Genomic DNA, 16788 nt, shown 5'->3' on the forward strand with positions numbered 1-16788 from the left:
GTTGTTTAAGCATTTTCCAAAAATCCATTAATGAATTACCTAAACCAACAGAAATTAAGAATGAATATGTGTCCTTATGGGGCATGTAATTCTGTAGATATTCTCAATTCAAATGTATTGTCTAATTCATCGTCTTTGTTTTGGATTTTAAAAGGCCAGATTTAAAGAAGCTTTTGAACAGACACACAACTTTCACCCCTTTTTAAGGAGCAAATAAACACCAGAAACAACACCCTAACACAACTGTTTATTTTTAATTTTTACGGCCAATCATTTTATAACAGCTTCCCTTTCAATCTACCGCCTAGTCAGGTGAGGCTGGTGGGAGGAGCTAAAAGAGGATGAGCTCATTGTAAATGCCTAGAATGGGATTTATGGAACGGAATCAAACATATGGAAATCACGTTTGACTCCGTTCCATTAATTCCATTCCATACATTAGAATGAGCCCATCCCCCCCATAGCTACTCCCCACCAACCTCCTCTGCTTTTAGTATGTTTTCAATATTTATTCCTTCATTCAATGTTTGACAAAAATACAGGTACAATACTTGCACGGGTGTAGGGACCTAATACCAAGGCGGCTTACATTGGGATTGTTGTATCTAATGAGTATTGCTGTTGTCACATGCATGATAGGGCATAGGGCATTTCTGCTCAAAGCAGAACTAGTAAATGTGGTCGGTTTTAGAAAAAAATATATAGCTACATTAATTTCACCACTATCATAAATGTCCTTTTTTTGCTTTGCTGTTTCAACCAATCAAATTGACACGTTTTTTTCACTCCAAAACATAAAAAGACACCAACGGGGGCTAAATAATAATACACATGGCCAGCAATATTGTTTAATAGGAGTTTAAAATGAGTGCCATATAATTATATAAATAGGCTAATAATTGTATTTTGTTACCAATTACCATAGATATTTTATTTCACAAGTTGAAAGAAACACTCAAATGTGTAAAGACATGGATGTTTACAGTTCATAGAATCAACACTCAGGGGATCTGAAGTGTGGACACAAAAATGGCACAAACTACATCTAAATTATACCAGACTTGCACGTCCCAATTAAAAATACATTGTGGCCGAATCCCAAAAGTCATCAGCCAGTCAATCAAGGAGACAAACAAATAATTATAAATGCCTTCAATGCATTTGGTAATATATACATTTCCAAGTTGTTGCATCACTGTCAATAAAGAGAAATACAATATGTTAATTTGAACCGTACAGTAGCTTCAGTGCTCTGAGCAAAGAGTGGTAGCCCAACTCAATGACACGGGTACAGAGACAAAACGGACAAATCATCACCCACTGACAAAATGCCACTGTCTTTACATTAAAACTATCTTTTAAACTGCAATATTTGAGTCGTAATATTATGGAATCAAATTCCATGGTCTCAAAAGTCGGCGTAGTACATACATCTTTCAATAACAGAAGACAACAAACAATAATCTTTCAATAGTTCCAGTTACATATGACAAACATTTTTGAAAAAGAAAAACATACAATTGACAGCTGCATTGTTAGGCTTTTCTCTCCAACCGTTTCAGGTTTGATTGTGAAAGAGCTTGCATAGAGAAAGCTCTGAAGTAGTTACTGTCTCTTTGTATTTTCTGCATTACTCTTAGGAGACTTGATTGTTCATCTTCTTCTGATTACCATCACTCAAATGCAGTTAGCTTTCATTTGTCTCTATTGGCAGATACAAGGAAATGACAAAGAGTAGGTGCAGGTGAAACCACAATACAGATAGCCCTCAAACAGTGAAGATTGGAATCCCACACACTACCTTGCCAGACAGTGGATAGGTCTTGGTCTTGTCCCCTTAGTCAATTAAACACAAAGGGATGATATCTGCCTCTGTATTACAGGAGCCTAGGGGGGTTTAAACAACAACAAACATAGCTACCTCCATTTAAATAAATAAAAACAGTACTACCCGAATCCAGCTGGAAGCTAGCTGACAGTGTAGGGAGAGAGAGAGAACCAGCTGGAAGCTAGCTGACAGTGTAGGGAGAGAGAGAGAGAGAACCAGGAAGTGTTTGACCAGATCAAGTGGTCAATGCTCCATGTTGTCTCTCAATGCTACTTTTCCATCATCTTCTCTGTAGCGGTCAGCAGAGAGAGACAGTGGCTACCAGTGGCCATCCTCATAAAAATATGGTAATTTACCAGTTTCTTTTATCCAAAACGAAAATGAACAAATATTCTGTGTACAGAATCAAACCCACAACACCAGAGTTGGAAGCAGCACGCTCCAACCAACTGAGCCACCAGGACCCCATACGAAGTGGGTCACACCTCTGTACTTATAGCGCGAGTGTTGGTATAGAAGTCCGGTGCTGGGTTGCCGCGATGCTGGCCGGTGCTCAGCAGGGAGCCATGCAGGGAGGGCAGGTCGAGACCCAGCGCTGGGTTCTCATAGTGAGTGGGCATGTAGGTGATGCGCTCGCCACCGTTGCGCATCCCATCGGTGGTGCGGATGTAGAAGGGTGATTCGTAGGGCGAGCAGGTGGGACAGTAGTTGCGGGGAGGCCCTGAGGCGTGGGGGGCAGTGGGCTCTGGGAAGAGGGGGGTGACGGCCGCCCCATCCACCCCGGGTGCACTGCACGCATTGCAGGCAAAATGGGGCTGCGTGATGGAGCCGGTGTCCCCTTCTGACCCATTCTTCTTACAGCAGTAATACTGACGGAGAGGGGCGGAGAGAGAGAGGTTGTGATTTGTGACAATTAATTAGTGAATAGAGACTGTAGTGAGTCTAAGTAGAGCTCTCATACACAGACACACACACCTACCTGGAGTCTACAGTAACAGAGCACTGCTATGATAACCAAGAGAATCACCGTGGCGAGAATTCCTCCGGTTATGACAACAGTTCCAGCTGTCATCCGACCAGCTCTCCATCAAACTCTGGAGGCACAGGAAGTGACGTCATCATCACAAGGCCACTGGGCTAACAGAAACCCGGGTTGTTTTCAACAGGACACAATGTAGGGGGAACTGGGAATGTGTGTTCAAATTGGACATATTCAGGTAGGTTTCATTCCTTTTCAAAATATTTTCTGACAACAGAACATGGCCCAGAAGCACTATAACATAGGACATGAATATATTGTTTTAGTGAATAAAATGGAACTCACGTTCAGCAAAGTGTGCTTTAACACCTGCAAGAGAGAAGACCATGGGCAGTACAATGAACTGCGCAGTTGTGGAGGGATTAACCACTGACATTGATCCAAATTACTATACTTACAATTAGGGCTTCAATCATTTTCATGTTCAAAGCAATTTCCTCATAGATGATTAGTATACTGTTATATGGTGTCATCTTCTGACAACTTTCTCACTGCGATTAACTATGTCTGTTTGACCTGACAGCTCAAGACATCTAATTTGATACAATAATATATGTGGGGGAGAATAAGAAGTAGTGAAAGAGTGACCCCTGTAAGTAGGATACTCACATCAGAAGAGTGTTCGGAGGGCAGGAGAGGAAAACCCAGGTCACAGGTGGGAGGAGACGCTGATGGACAGATACACAGCCTCGTCGTTCTCTGACCAAACAAGATAGACAGAATGGAATATCATGTCATATAATATGCTCTATGTAAAACATACAATACCAGTCAAAAGTGTGAACAGACGTACTCATTCCGGGTTTTTTTTTTTTTGATAATTTTTTACTAATTTATACACTGTAGAATAATAGTTAAGACATCAAAACTATGAAATAACATATGGAATCGTGTAGTAACCAAAAAAAGTGTTAAACAAATCCAAATATATTTTATATTTGAGATTCTTCAAAGTAGCCACCCTTTGCCTTGATGACAGCGTTGCATACTCTTGGCATTCTCTCAACCAGCTTCATGAGGAATGCTTTTCCAACAGTCTTGAAGGAGTTCCCCCATATGCTGAGCACTTGTTGGCTGCTTTTCATTCACTTTGAGGTCCAACTCATCCCAAACCATCTCAATTGGGTTTAGGTCGGGTAATTGTGGGGCCAGGTCACATGATGCAGCACTGTCACTTTCCTTCTTGATCAAATAGCCCTTACACAGCCTGGAGATGTGTTTTGGGTCATTGTCCTGTTGAAAAACAAATTATAGCCCCACTAAGCGCAAACCAGATTGTATGGTGTATCGCTGTAGAATGTTTAACACATTATTGGTTACTACATGATTCCAAATGTGTTATTTCATCGTTTTGATGTCTTCACTATTATTCTACAATGTAGAAAATAGTACAAATAAAGAAAAAGCCTTGAATGAGTAGGTGTGTCCAAACTTTTGACTGGAACTACATATATTTTTTTCTCTCTATGTTACTGTATCCTGGCTACACTTCCTCTTGAACTACACATCCTTGCCACAAGATGGAGCTACAGAATAAAAAACTGTAGAGGGGAAAAAAGCATCAGCATGCTGGTAATCCCCCCCCCCCAAGGGAAAATCTGTTGTTTACATCATTACACAATTTTTGAAAGTGCAAGTGCACACATATATACCCTGAAGGTGGTTTAGACCCGAGAGGCTGTACATTACTATCTTCTTCTAGACGTTTCCTGAATTATCTTGGCAAATTCAGCCAATTGACCAAATCACATCCCTTAACGATGAGCTCTCACTCTTGAGTAATGCTTTGTCATTTCCTTTAACCAACACTAAACTCAAGTCCAAAGAACTCAGATTATTTCTATCATAATGTCATGGTGAACCAGACATCACACACCAATCATTACTCACACTACAATCCTGAAACAAGGGGGGACTCGATGTAGAATAAAAATAAAGGGTGTGTAAACACGCACACACACAAGCCAAGCTAGAATTGCAAACATTAGGACAATGTCTCAACAGCCATGCAGTGTCTATGACCATGGTCTAACTGGCAGGTCTATAATACAGAGTGGGGCTTTAAAAGTGATTTAGTGGTCCGTCTCTCTGGTCTCACGGGTGCATTTCACAGCAGCACTGACTTTTAATCAGAGGGATGAAAGGAGCTGAGATATACCTAGGGATCAACCTATCCATGTGATATCAGGTTGAACACACACACACACACACACACACACACACAGGAGCACACACAATAGCCTGACAGACTGTCACAGGGGCAAACATAGATCAAACACACAGGCTAATAAAGCAGCACAGCAAAGTGCAGACTAGCACAGTCTGACTGACATACTGCAAGCTGACACACACACACACAAGTACTTAAAGGCAAGATGAAATGCACAGCCAGGCATGCGGGGACACAGCCCTTCGAAAGACGAAAATACAGACACACCCATGCGATTTAGAAAATAATAATTATGACACAGAATATTTAAAATTGGCCAAATAATGTATTTTAAAAATGTATATTACAGATTGTATTTAATATATATATATGTATTATATATATATATATATATATATATATATATATATATATATATATATATATATATATATATATATTATATGAGTGCTAAATGCATCAGAAAATGTAGTTATTGAATTTGAAAATACATTCTGAAATACATTACAGAATTGTAACAAAATGGTGCCTGTATTAATAATGAAACTTTAGTGCTCTCTGGTATCACGTACATCTATGTCAATATCATTAAGACTGTAGCACTGGCAGTGTACAAGCTTAGAATGGAATCACAGAACAGAAGATAACAAATTAACTAACTGGCATGACAATCAGCCTCATGTGATGCCACAAAGCCACGCCCCCAACAAGCCACGCCTCCAAATATTTTAATAGGCTGCCGCCACTACAATGTACAAAAATACAAAAGCAACTTCAAGGATTTTATTGAGTTACAGTCAAGGTTGGGTAGGTTACTTTCTAAATGTAATATGTTACCGTTACTAGTTACCTGTCCAAAATTGTAATCAGTAACGCAACTTTTGGAATACCCAAACTCAGTCATCTGATTACATTCAATTACTTTTAGATGACTTTCCCCTGAAGAGGCATGGGAAGAACACAAAAATGGATGTTACCAATTGAACGTCTTTTGCAGGATAAATCACTGTTAAAGTTTACGTAGAGGGCCATACATGGATGTTACATTTTGATTTATGGGTTGGTTATGTAGGCTTCTTCTAACCCATCACTTTCTACTACATGTAATAATACAATTAAATTATATCTTTACATTAATATATATCATTTATAAGTCCAAAAATGGATGTAGCAACTACAGATTGCCCCTCATCAAAAGTGTGCGAGTTTGAGCATGTTTACATTAGTCCTATGGATTTTTTAAAAAAATGATCAGCATGAATTAGATTGAGCAATAAAAGCCCTTCTTGTATTCCATAGGCTGGGCTCTGTACTATGTAGCTGTTGCAAGAGAGCATTTTTTACTGTTTGGCCCTGTCCGGGGGTGTCCTCAAATGGGGCCACAGTGTCTCCTGACCCCTCCTGTCTCAGCCTCCAGTATTTATGCTGCACTAGTTTATGTGTCGGGGGGCTAGGGTCAGTTTGTTATATCTGGAGTACTTCTCCTGTCCTATTCGGTGTCCTGTGTGAATTTAAGTGTGCTCTCTCTAATTCTCTTTTCTTTCTCTCTCTCGGAGGACCTGAGCCCTAGGATCATGCCTCAGGACTACTTGACATGATGACTCCTTGCTGTCCCCAGCCCACCTGGCCGTGCTGCTGCTCCAGTTTCAACTGTTCTGCCTTAATAATAATAATAATAATATTATTATTGACCATGCTGGTAATTTATGAACATTTGAACATCTTGGTCATGTTCTGTTATAATCTCCACCTGGCACAGCCAGAAGAGGACTGGCCACCCCACATAGCCTGGTTCCTCTCTAGGTTTCTTCCTAGGTTTTGGCCTTTCCAGGGAGTTTTTCCTAGCCACCGTGCTTCTACACCTGCATTGCTTGCTGTTTGGGGTTTTAGGCTGGGTTTCTGTACAGCACTTTGAGATATCAGCTGATGTACTAAGGGCTATATAAATACATTTGATTTGATTTACTGGCTGTCCATTGGTTTCAAAAACAATGATTGATAGGCAGCTTAAACTTCTTGAATTCAACCATTATTGGGTTCAAATATATATATAGATTTGTGAACAGCCATCCACAACAACCACAATCAATAAGGCGCAAATACGTAACTAAATGAGAGAGCAGCAGTGTGATTCACATCAATGCGCTATGTAGATATCAATAATAAGTGTCATCCGTATCGCTGTAGACTACACCACCGCTGTCATCCTTACCTCCAAGCATTTATTCAAATTGGATAATCTTTGGATGCCGACAGCAGTCGTACCATTGGAAGACATAGCTTGGACTGTAGCCTACAAAAGCCTATTCCTGCTTTTTTCCCGCGATCCATCAAACACATTTGGTGTCTCATCATAGTGGTCTCTGACTTTGTGGTCAGACTCGCTCATGTGGCACAAACTTAAACTGGCGCCTTTTTTCAATGTTGATTTGAATGTCATTGAGAAAACAGAGATGTTTCAAAGATCTGAATTTAAAATGAATCCTCTAAGTAATCATCTAGTGTTTCAAAAGTATCTGTAATATGATTACAATATATTTGCTTGTAATGTAACGGATTACAGTTACCGTATTTTTTGTAATCCCTTACATGTATTGGATTACATGTAATCCGTTACTCCCCAACCCTGGTTACAGTCCATATAAGGAAGTCAGTCAATTGAAATAAATTCATTAGGCCCTAATCTATGGATTTCACATGACTAGGCCAGGGTGCAGCCATGGGTAGGTCTGGGAGGGTATAGCCACACCCACTTGACAGCCAGGCCCACCCAATGGGGAGCCAGGCCCAGCCAATCAGAATTAGTTTTTAAACACAAAAAGGCTTTATTACAGAAAGAAATACTTCTCAGCACCCAACCCCCCTAAAACAATCCCACAGGTGAAGAAGCCGAATGCGGAGGTCCTGGGCTGGCATGGTCACATGTGGTCTGCGGTTGTGAGGCCGGTTGGACATACTGCCAAATTCTCTAAAACAACATTGGAGGCGGCTTATGGTAGAGACATGAACATTCAATTCTCTGGCAACAGCTCTGGTGGACATTCCTGCAGTCAGCCTGCCAATTGCACGCTCCCTCAAAACTTGAGACATCTACGTCATTGTTTTGTGTGACAAAACTGCACATTTTCGAGCTGACTTTTATTGTCCCCCAGCACCTGTGTAATGATCATGCTGTTTAATCAGATTCCTTGATATGTCACACCCGTCGTGGGCAGACACAAACACACTGTCTGATGAACTCTTCGCGGGCCACAGACTAACATGAGGACTTTGACAGACAAGATAGTCTTGCACGGACGCTGACGTGCATTGCATGGAGCACAAGCTGATGAATGTACTCACACACTGACATAGGCGGAGTATCGAAGACTCCGACGCACAGTGTGACATAAACAACATGTCACACAATCGGACAGACACAGCGTGACACACACTCACACACACGTTCTCTCACAGCCTGTCACATGTAGAACACACACTCGCGCACACATTTTATCTCACAACCTATCACACACTCTCTCACTGAATCTCTCAAACGCACAATCCAGCTCACGCAAAGTCTGACACACTGCTCATACTTCCACACACGGTCACTGTTCCAGTGTGTGTGTGTGTGTGTGTGTGTGTGTGTGTGTGTGTGTGTGTGTGTGTGTGTGTGTGTGTGTGTGTGTGTGTGTGTGTGTGTGTGTGTGTGTGTGTGTGTGTGTGCATGCAGTGAGTGCCAATATAGAGGAAGTGTGGGCCCCCAGTCAGCCAGACAGAATTGAGTTTGAGCAGCAGGGCAGATTCGATTAAGGGAGTCAGTCTAATGAGATGTAATTAGGCGGCAGCAGGTGGAAGCTGCGCCGCCACAGCCGGGGTCCTACGCTCCGTGGGGCGCAACCACTTCCTGTCAGAGGCAGGAACAGGAAGTGCCCAGTCATATGTCTGTTTTTGTCCACCTGCATCTTTTCCTCATAGTCTTTCAAGCTATGAGTCGCTCAGACGGTGATGCAACGTCTTTTTTTATGTCTGTGTCCAACAGTTGGCTAATTGAAGCAACAACAAAAAAAGTGATGTCAGTAATCTTTTTAATATGCCTCCTTAATATAACTCTATTAAGGATATTCACCCATTTAGTTAGCTCCTATGCATGCCGTCATATCACTTTCTTTCCTTTCAAATAAAAAGAACACCGGGTACCAGTACCAAGTCGATGTGCAGGGGTACGAGGTAATTGAGGTAGATATGTACATATAGGTAGGGGTAAAGTGACGAGGCAACAGGATAGATAATAAGCAGCAGCAGCGGTGTATGTGGAGTCAAAAGAGGGAGGTCAATGCGGATAGTCCGGGTAGCTATATTTGGTTAACTATTTAGCAGTCTTATAGCTCGGGGGTGCATTGGTACAAATCAGTGGTGATGAACAACCTCAGACAAGGATATTAGACTATTTGAGACAGTTTCATGACGCCAGGTTATTGCTGCCCAACCTCAATAAAGGTGGATGAAGGAGACAGGTATGGGTCGTCATTCTGAAACCACTTAGTCATTTAACCACTGCATCAGTATGCAACAATCATTTCCATCTGATTATGTCATCGTTGTCATCTGCAGAGCTAATCCTGGCTAGTTCACCATGTATTTCATGGGACATTGGCGTCCTTTTTGAGATTCAACACACGTGTTTGCACTCACTCACTCACGCACACACACACACGAATACAGAGGCACACACACAGGCAATCTCTCACACACAAACACACAGAAAACAGAGAGTGGGCTGGATGAACAACTCACTCACACCACTGCTGGGCCCAGATTAGAGAAACAATGCCATGGCCTGTCGCAGCCTTCAATCCCCTTACACTGCCTGAAGAGCCCAAACACTGATAAGACTGCAGTACACAAACGGGCTTCTACACCAAGTCACACCGTCTCTGTCAATGGGCCGAGGACATTTGGGGACACTTTTCTGGAAGGGCCCGCTGTAAGGACTTTACGTGAGCCGTTCCAAGTTTCCTCAGATCGGCAGAATGACGTAACATTAAAAGAATGCTCATTTCATTTTATGTCAACAATCTAAACTGGAAAGGGCTCAGTACCCAGGTCCTGGAGAGATGCAGTGTGTTTAGGTTTTTGTTCCAGCCCAGCACGAACACATCTTCAATGTATTCGAGCTAGAACTGCTTTCCAATGTGTTAAAGCTGGGATTGAATAAGTGCCTATGCACACTGCAGCCGTTGAGGAAGAACATTGCCAAGGGGTTCATTAGTCCGTATGTGAGACAATTACAGATATGAACATTGAGATGGTTACATGTTTGGAATGCTGTATGTCTGGAGGTCTCTATATTATTGATAATAAGTGAATAAAACCTAGATTGAGTATAATAACGCTACTGTTAGCGTGTGTGTGGTACTGTGGTTCGGTCCCTGCCAAACATAGCCCTCCATCTTTCTCCCTCTATCGCCACTATGAGTGTGCAGATCGATGAGCTGACACACGCACACGTTTCTGTTGCCATGACACTGGGGAGATGTTTCCTCGACCCTGACCAAACCCATCTTCCTTAAACAGCCCTTCACACACACCCATCATTGATATGCTCATTCACACACGCGCACACACCCTCCTGTAACTTCGAGTCCCATCATCCTCTTCACCTCCATCACCATCCTCCCGCCCACTCCCGCCCACACCATCTTTCATCCCGTCAACCTGCTGCTTCTTCATCCAGCTCTGTTCCCTTGCTCCCACCTCCACCATCTCTCCCATGACATCAAGTGTTTATACTGTTAAAAGCCCAGCGAGCCTTTAAAATAAGTACTATGAGTAATTCTAATGTTGAGCACCAACAGCAGTGGTCTCTATTGCTCTTTATAGAGAACATCTGCAGACTGAGTCCCAAATGGCACCCTATTCCCTTTTTAGTGCAGTACTTTCGACCAGGGCCCAAAGGTAGTGCACTATATAAGGAATAGGGTGCCATTTAGGTTGCAAAAATCGAAGCTAACTGTAGAATTGAGTTGGTTAAGACAACCAACAAGCCAATAGAGGTTCTGATATGTCCCCATCTTTCTTCTTCAGCAAGTCATGCTTACACATTGACGGTGGATGGGGTGTGTTCCATTTTGACTCGATTCCAATTTCGAATTGACATCTTTCACACTTACCTTATTCAGTCGCGTAAACTCTCTGCAGATGTGGCTACCTTGTGCACTCGGGAATACATTTCATGTATCCACTGAATACACTCACACTTGCTGGCCAACATATTTTCTGGTGGAGTTTTCATTCAATTGGGTTTTCAGTACATTTATGTTAAGCCATCCCTTTAAATACGGTGTACCTTTTAGTTCGAATTTTGTCTACATAGAATACACAGAGAGAACAGGTCCTTAATATCAATGATCAATGAAAGAAAGCCATCTAAATATCTCCTTTTCAGCACCAATTGGTAGATTTAAAAAAACTCTGATAGATTATTTCGATTGAGGAAAGTATTTATGAATCCTAAAAAAAACAGGTTTGGAGAGCCTTTATGCACGAACGAAAGAAAACGGTGGTTTGATTCATTCTGAAAATTCTGCATGATGGCACAGCATTTCATTAACTTGACGCTGGGAAAGGTGATATGTTGATATGCTTCAGTTTGCTGCCATGTGACTGGATTCACATTTGTCTCCAGCCATTATAAGGTCAAATGATCTAAAAACCAAGTGTCATGTGTATTTCCAATTCCCTTATCCCTACGTGCAAAACCTGATACAGAAAAGCACATCACTTCCAGTTAATACGTGACAAAACATCAGATCCACAAAGGCCTAGTGGCGCTACACTGTCACTGAACACTATCACAGGACAGTGCAGTGGTCATGGGCATCGACACATGACACATACAATCCACAGGAGGTTAGTGGCACCTTCATTGGGGAGGACGAGCTCGGGGTAATGGCTGGAGTGGATAGGTGGAATGGTATCCTATACATGGTTTCCATATGTTTGATGACATTCCATTCGCTCTGTACCAGCCATTGGTATGAGCCGTCCTCCCCTCAGCAGCCTCCACTGATACAATCACATTACCACATACCGAGCCCCATGTGTCGGATACGCTGGGCTACCGGCTCAGATACACTCAGATAAGGGTTCACAGCACAGACGGGGGCAAATCTTCACCTTCTAACAGGACAACGACCCTAAGCACACAGCCAAGACAACGCAGGAGTGGCTTCGGAACAAGTCTCTGAATGTCCTCTGAGCCCGGACTTGAACGCTATCGAACATCTCTGGAGAGACCTGAAAATAGCTGTGCAGTGACACTCCCCATTCAATCTGACAGAGTTTGAGAGGATCTGCCGAGAAGAATGTGAGAAACTCCCCAAATACAGGTGTGCCAAGTTTGTAATGACATACCCAAGAAGACTTGAGGCTGTAATCGCTGTCAAAGGTGCTTCAACAAAGTACTGAGTCAAGGGTCTAAATACTTATGTAAATGTTATATTTCTGTTTTTATTTTGTATAAACTTGCCAAAAAAAATAGAAAAACCTGTATTTTCTTCGTCATTATGGGGTATTGTGTGTAGATTGATGAGGGGGAAAAACTATTTAATCCATTTTAGAGAAGGCTGTAACATAACAAAATGTGAAAAAAAGTAATGCATCTGAATACTTTCCGAATGCACTGTACACTACCACTCTCTCTCACACACGCATACATTACCACTCTCTCACATGTTACCTCTCACTCACATTACCTCTCTCTCGCTCACATTCATACATTACCTCTCTCTCTCTCTCGCTCACACATTACCTCGCTCTCAAAAGAGCACAGACACACACACACACATGCATGCATGCACACACAGGCACACACAAAAACACACAAACACAATCTCTCTCTCACACAGACACACAACCTCTCTCTCTGTTTCTGTCTGTCTCACTGCCTTTGCCCCCCCCCCCCCCCCGGAATATTGCCATATCTTTGACTGTCAGTCAAACCTAACCCCTCTCTGGGCCACCACCATAACTACATCCTTGTGGTTCTTTGTCCTCAGAAGATAGCCTACCAGTCTTCCAACCATAGCACATTAAAGCTAGCCTCAACAACAAATAAGGCAATTCTTTCATAACCATAGATCGACTTAATGCTCTGCATACTATTCTTCAATCAATGTTGAATCATTAGCAAAGAAACCTTGGCATCCATCTCTGGGATATAAATGTCTTCATTGCAAATCCATTCTAAGCGACAGAGACTTGTCTTCTTAAAAAGGCCTTGATTGTTACTTCAAACAGCTGACTGAAACGTGTTACGAACGAGCAGCTTAATTTTTCAGAGCCCAACTAAAATCCACTTACCATGTGGCATCCCCCTAAATCTCTCAGTGGGCGCTGGGAGCACATTATATTGTGGAAGCCTCCAAGCCTTGCCACTGTATTGGATGCCTGAGCTTGATATCTCTCGCAAAAAAAAAACACAACCCAAATGGGATTCATGGTCACAGAGTTAATGTAATTTCTGTAATTCTGTTATCAGGAGCTACAGTTGGCTGTCCTCTTTGCACATCTTCCCTTGAACTTATTTGTGTTCAAGTATGTTTGGATGGATAGAGAACAGAGAGGGGAGAGCCTGAGACTCAATTAAGAAGGGTTCATTCTATCGCGTATTTTATGTCGTCTCACAACAGGCCTAGCTGGCAGAACGTCATTGTACATTTTTACATTTTACCCCAGAATTCCACCTCAAATCAACCATAGGGTTTTAAGGTTTGCCTGGAGGGAAGCCAGCACCACATTCTCAAACACAACCTATTCACCACATTGTCTCTTCAACACTCTGCCTCTTCATTTAACATTCTTTAAAACGATTAAGTCAATGTCAATGTAAAGACCATGAGGTAACACCACCCACATGAAAACATACTATAGTATACTATGGTATAAATATTATAGTATTCACTGTTGTGTTTTTGTAGACTTTACTGTAGTACTCACTGAAGTCTGCAAAAACACTACAGTGAATATTGAAGTATTTACTGTAGTATACTGTTGTATTTATAGTTAACTAAAATATAAAAAGTGTAGTATATTCGATTTAATGTAGACCGTATACTGTAGTATTTATGTATTTTTTTGGAGGACATTCCTGTTGTATTTACTACGGTGTTTTTGTTTTATGGTCTTCCACATATGAAATGGAGGCTTTCTCCTTCAGGAAACCTACTGGAGAAATACTAAAAGAGCACATTTTTCCCATAACCTATACATAGGCAGTTAAAAAAGGGTAGTGTTTTTTGGACATTACTGTTGTATTTATTACAGTGAGTTTTTTTTTTTTTTTGGGGGGGGGGATAATGCTGTAGTATTTACTGTAATATTCTACATCATACCACAACATTCTACAGTAAGTACTACACATGATTGAAGGATACTACAGTGTATAGTATAGTATTCTACAGTATTCTATAGAATTGTATAGTAAGTACTTTAGTATTATACAGTATTCTATAGAATTGTATAGTAAGTACTTTAGTATTCTACAGTAAACTGTAGTATTTTTCGGGTGGGCAGGCTATACTACTGTTGTTACAGGTTTTTCTGGTAGTCTACGAGTAAACCAGGGATTCAATGCAAACACCAGGAGACAGGGGAGCAAACACTACCAACTGATTAGGTTCCAGCTTGGGATACACACACACACACACACACACACACACACACACACACACACACACACACACACACACACACACACACACACACACACACACACACACACACACACACACACACACACACAAACAAACTCCCGCATCATGCGCAAGTGCACACACACTGCTTAAGATAGGAGCTGCAAAAACCCATCTGATACATTGACTGAGCTGAGTTTACAGGACAAAAGGTAATTGGCAGCTAACCACAAATAAAAGGTAGCGGGGCATTGGTTAACATTTCAGTTCAATTACTTGATTTTCTCCTGGTCATTTAGGTGCAGAGTGTAATGAAGGATTTCCCTCCATCCTTGATAAAAGCATTGGGTGAATGATGACTACTGTACAGATTCATCTCATTGGGATATAGTCTAGAAGGTCCTCCACAATCCCAGGGTTCCTCTGTGTAGAGAAAGAACATCTGTTTTCATCTCCATCCCGCTCCCAGGCCATTTCAAGCTCATCTCAAGGGCCTCATTTATAACCGTTGTTTAAATGCTACACTAAATATCTGCATGCACCGTTTCTTCTAATAAATCAGACCTGACGTAAAAGTGTGCGCGCGTTAACGAGGATTATAACTCCGTCTGAATAACGCCCATCATTCACCTTTTATAGTGACAATAACACCCTTATTTGCTGTGTACTTTGGAAGTATTGGAATTAGACTGACATAGTAATTCTAAAGGAAATATCAATGGGGAACTTGATCAAATATTTTCGGAGGTGTTGGCAGAATATAAACATTTTTTTCAGGGACATTTGATGTGGCTGACGATTTCAATTGCAAATTGTAAATTGTTCTCGACGTGTAAACAAATTGAATTCGCCAATGTTTTGCATTTACTTTCTCCCGAACCAAAATATTTTCTGCACTGACCGCGAATTTCTGAAACGTCTACTCTGAAAACATTCAAACTAAAGTAGACCTACTTAGTGGTAGCCTATACACCTCAGTGCAAAATATAAACTGTGTTCACCTGTTCAATTATACGGTATGTTATAAACGCGCTCCCTTTAGGATGAATTGAGCAAAAAAAAAAAAAAAATTATAATAGCCTAACAGGCCAAATTAAAAGCGATGCGCATGGTAATATGAACTCATCATGGCCAGAAAAGTTGCAATGGTAATGATATACTGTATGTATTATGTTTAGAAATTAAACATTGTCTAGGCTACTCGAGAAATGTGGCATTACAATATTCAAACGTAGCCTTCAAATGTCAATGGAAAACGTGAACTGTCTGGTGTACTGTTAAACTGCGCTTCGGATCGTTTGGATAAATATTTTAAAATACCGGTAGCTTAGGTGTAGACCTTACGGTAAAATGCTTACTTACAAGCCCTTAACCGACAAATGCACTTCAAGAAATATAGTTAAGAAAATATTTATTAAATAACTAAAGTATATATTTTTTTGAAGTAACAATAAAATTACAATAACGAGGTTATATACATGGTCAATGTGCGGGGATACAGGTTAGTCAAGGTAATTTGTACATGTAGGCAGGGGTAAAGGGAATATACATAGATAATTAAAAGAGAGTAGCAGAAGTGGGGGGTGGGTTAATGTAAATAGTCCAGGTGGCCATTTTAATAATTGTTCAGCAGTTTTATGGCTTGGGGGTAGAAGCTGTTAAGGAGCCTTTTCGACCTAGCTACAGTATTAACTACTGTATTAACTACTGTGGGTCCAATTAAATGAGACATGTTGTATCCCTATAGGCTATTTCACGAAGACGTAACCATCATGGTCAGAATTTATTCTACAGTGATCATGGAAATACAATAAATATGGTAAATTGGAAACATAAAATAATTTGATTTTCACCCTTCTCACTAACAACAAATGATTGCACCTTGTTATTATATTTAGATACCTTTTTTTTATATGACTAAATCATCATACACTGAGTGTGCAAAACAAAACATCTCTTTCCATGACAGACTGACCAGGTTAATCCAGGTGAAAGCTATGATCCCTTATTGATATCACTTGTTAAATCCACTTTAATCACTGTACATGAAGGAGAGGAGGCAGGTTAAAGAAGG

General features: G+C 41.1%; 1 protein-coding gene and 1 non-coding gene across 4 annotated transcripts in view; both read right to left on the bottom strand.

Moving 5' to 3' along the window:
* Positions 1–834: 834 nt before the first annotated feature.
* Positions 835–16788, bottom strand: part of LOC123997455 (protein FAM163A-like) — a 31323-nt gene continuing 15369 nt past the window's right edge. For 2 of the 3 annotated variants that reach the window (XM_046301713.1, XM_046301714.1), the window contains exons 2-5: positions 3477–3566; positions 3153–3176; positions 2808–2922; positions 835–2697 (exon numbers count right to left, since the gene is read on the bottom strand). In XM_046301713.1, coding sequence (XP_046157669.1) covers positions 2308–2697; positions 2808–2900 — 483 coding nt within the window. In that variant the 5' untranslated portion in view covers positions 2901–2922; positions 3153–3176; positions 3477–3566 and the 3' untranslated portion in view covers positions 835–2307. Of the gene's footprint in view, positions 2698–2807; positions 3013–3152; positions 3177–3476; positions 3567–16788 lie in introns of all 3 variants that reach the window. The other variant, XM_046301715.1, reaches the window with a different exon arrangement.
* On the bottom strand, positions 14222–14274 carry LOC123998366. Its single transcript, XR_006832264.1, has one exon. It is a non-coding gene; the product is annotated as a U7 small nuclear RNA (small nuclear RNA).

Source organism: Oncorhynchus gorbuscha, linkage group LG15, assembly GCF_021184085.1.
Source record: "Oncorhynchus gorbuscha isolate QuinsamMale2020 ecotype Even-year linkage group LG15, OgorEven_v1.0, whole genome shotgun sequence".
Taxonomy (NCBI): domain Eukaryota; kingdom Metazoa; phylum Chordata; class Actinopteri; order Salmoniformes; family Salmonidae; genus Oncorhynchus; species Oncorhynchus gorbuscha.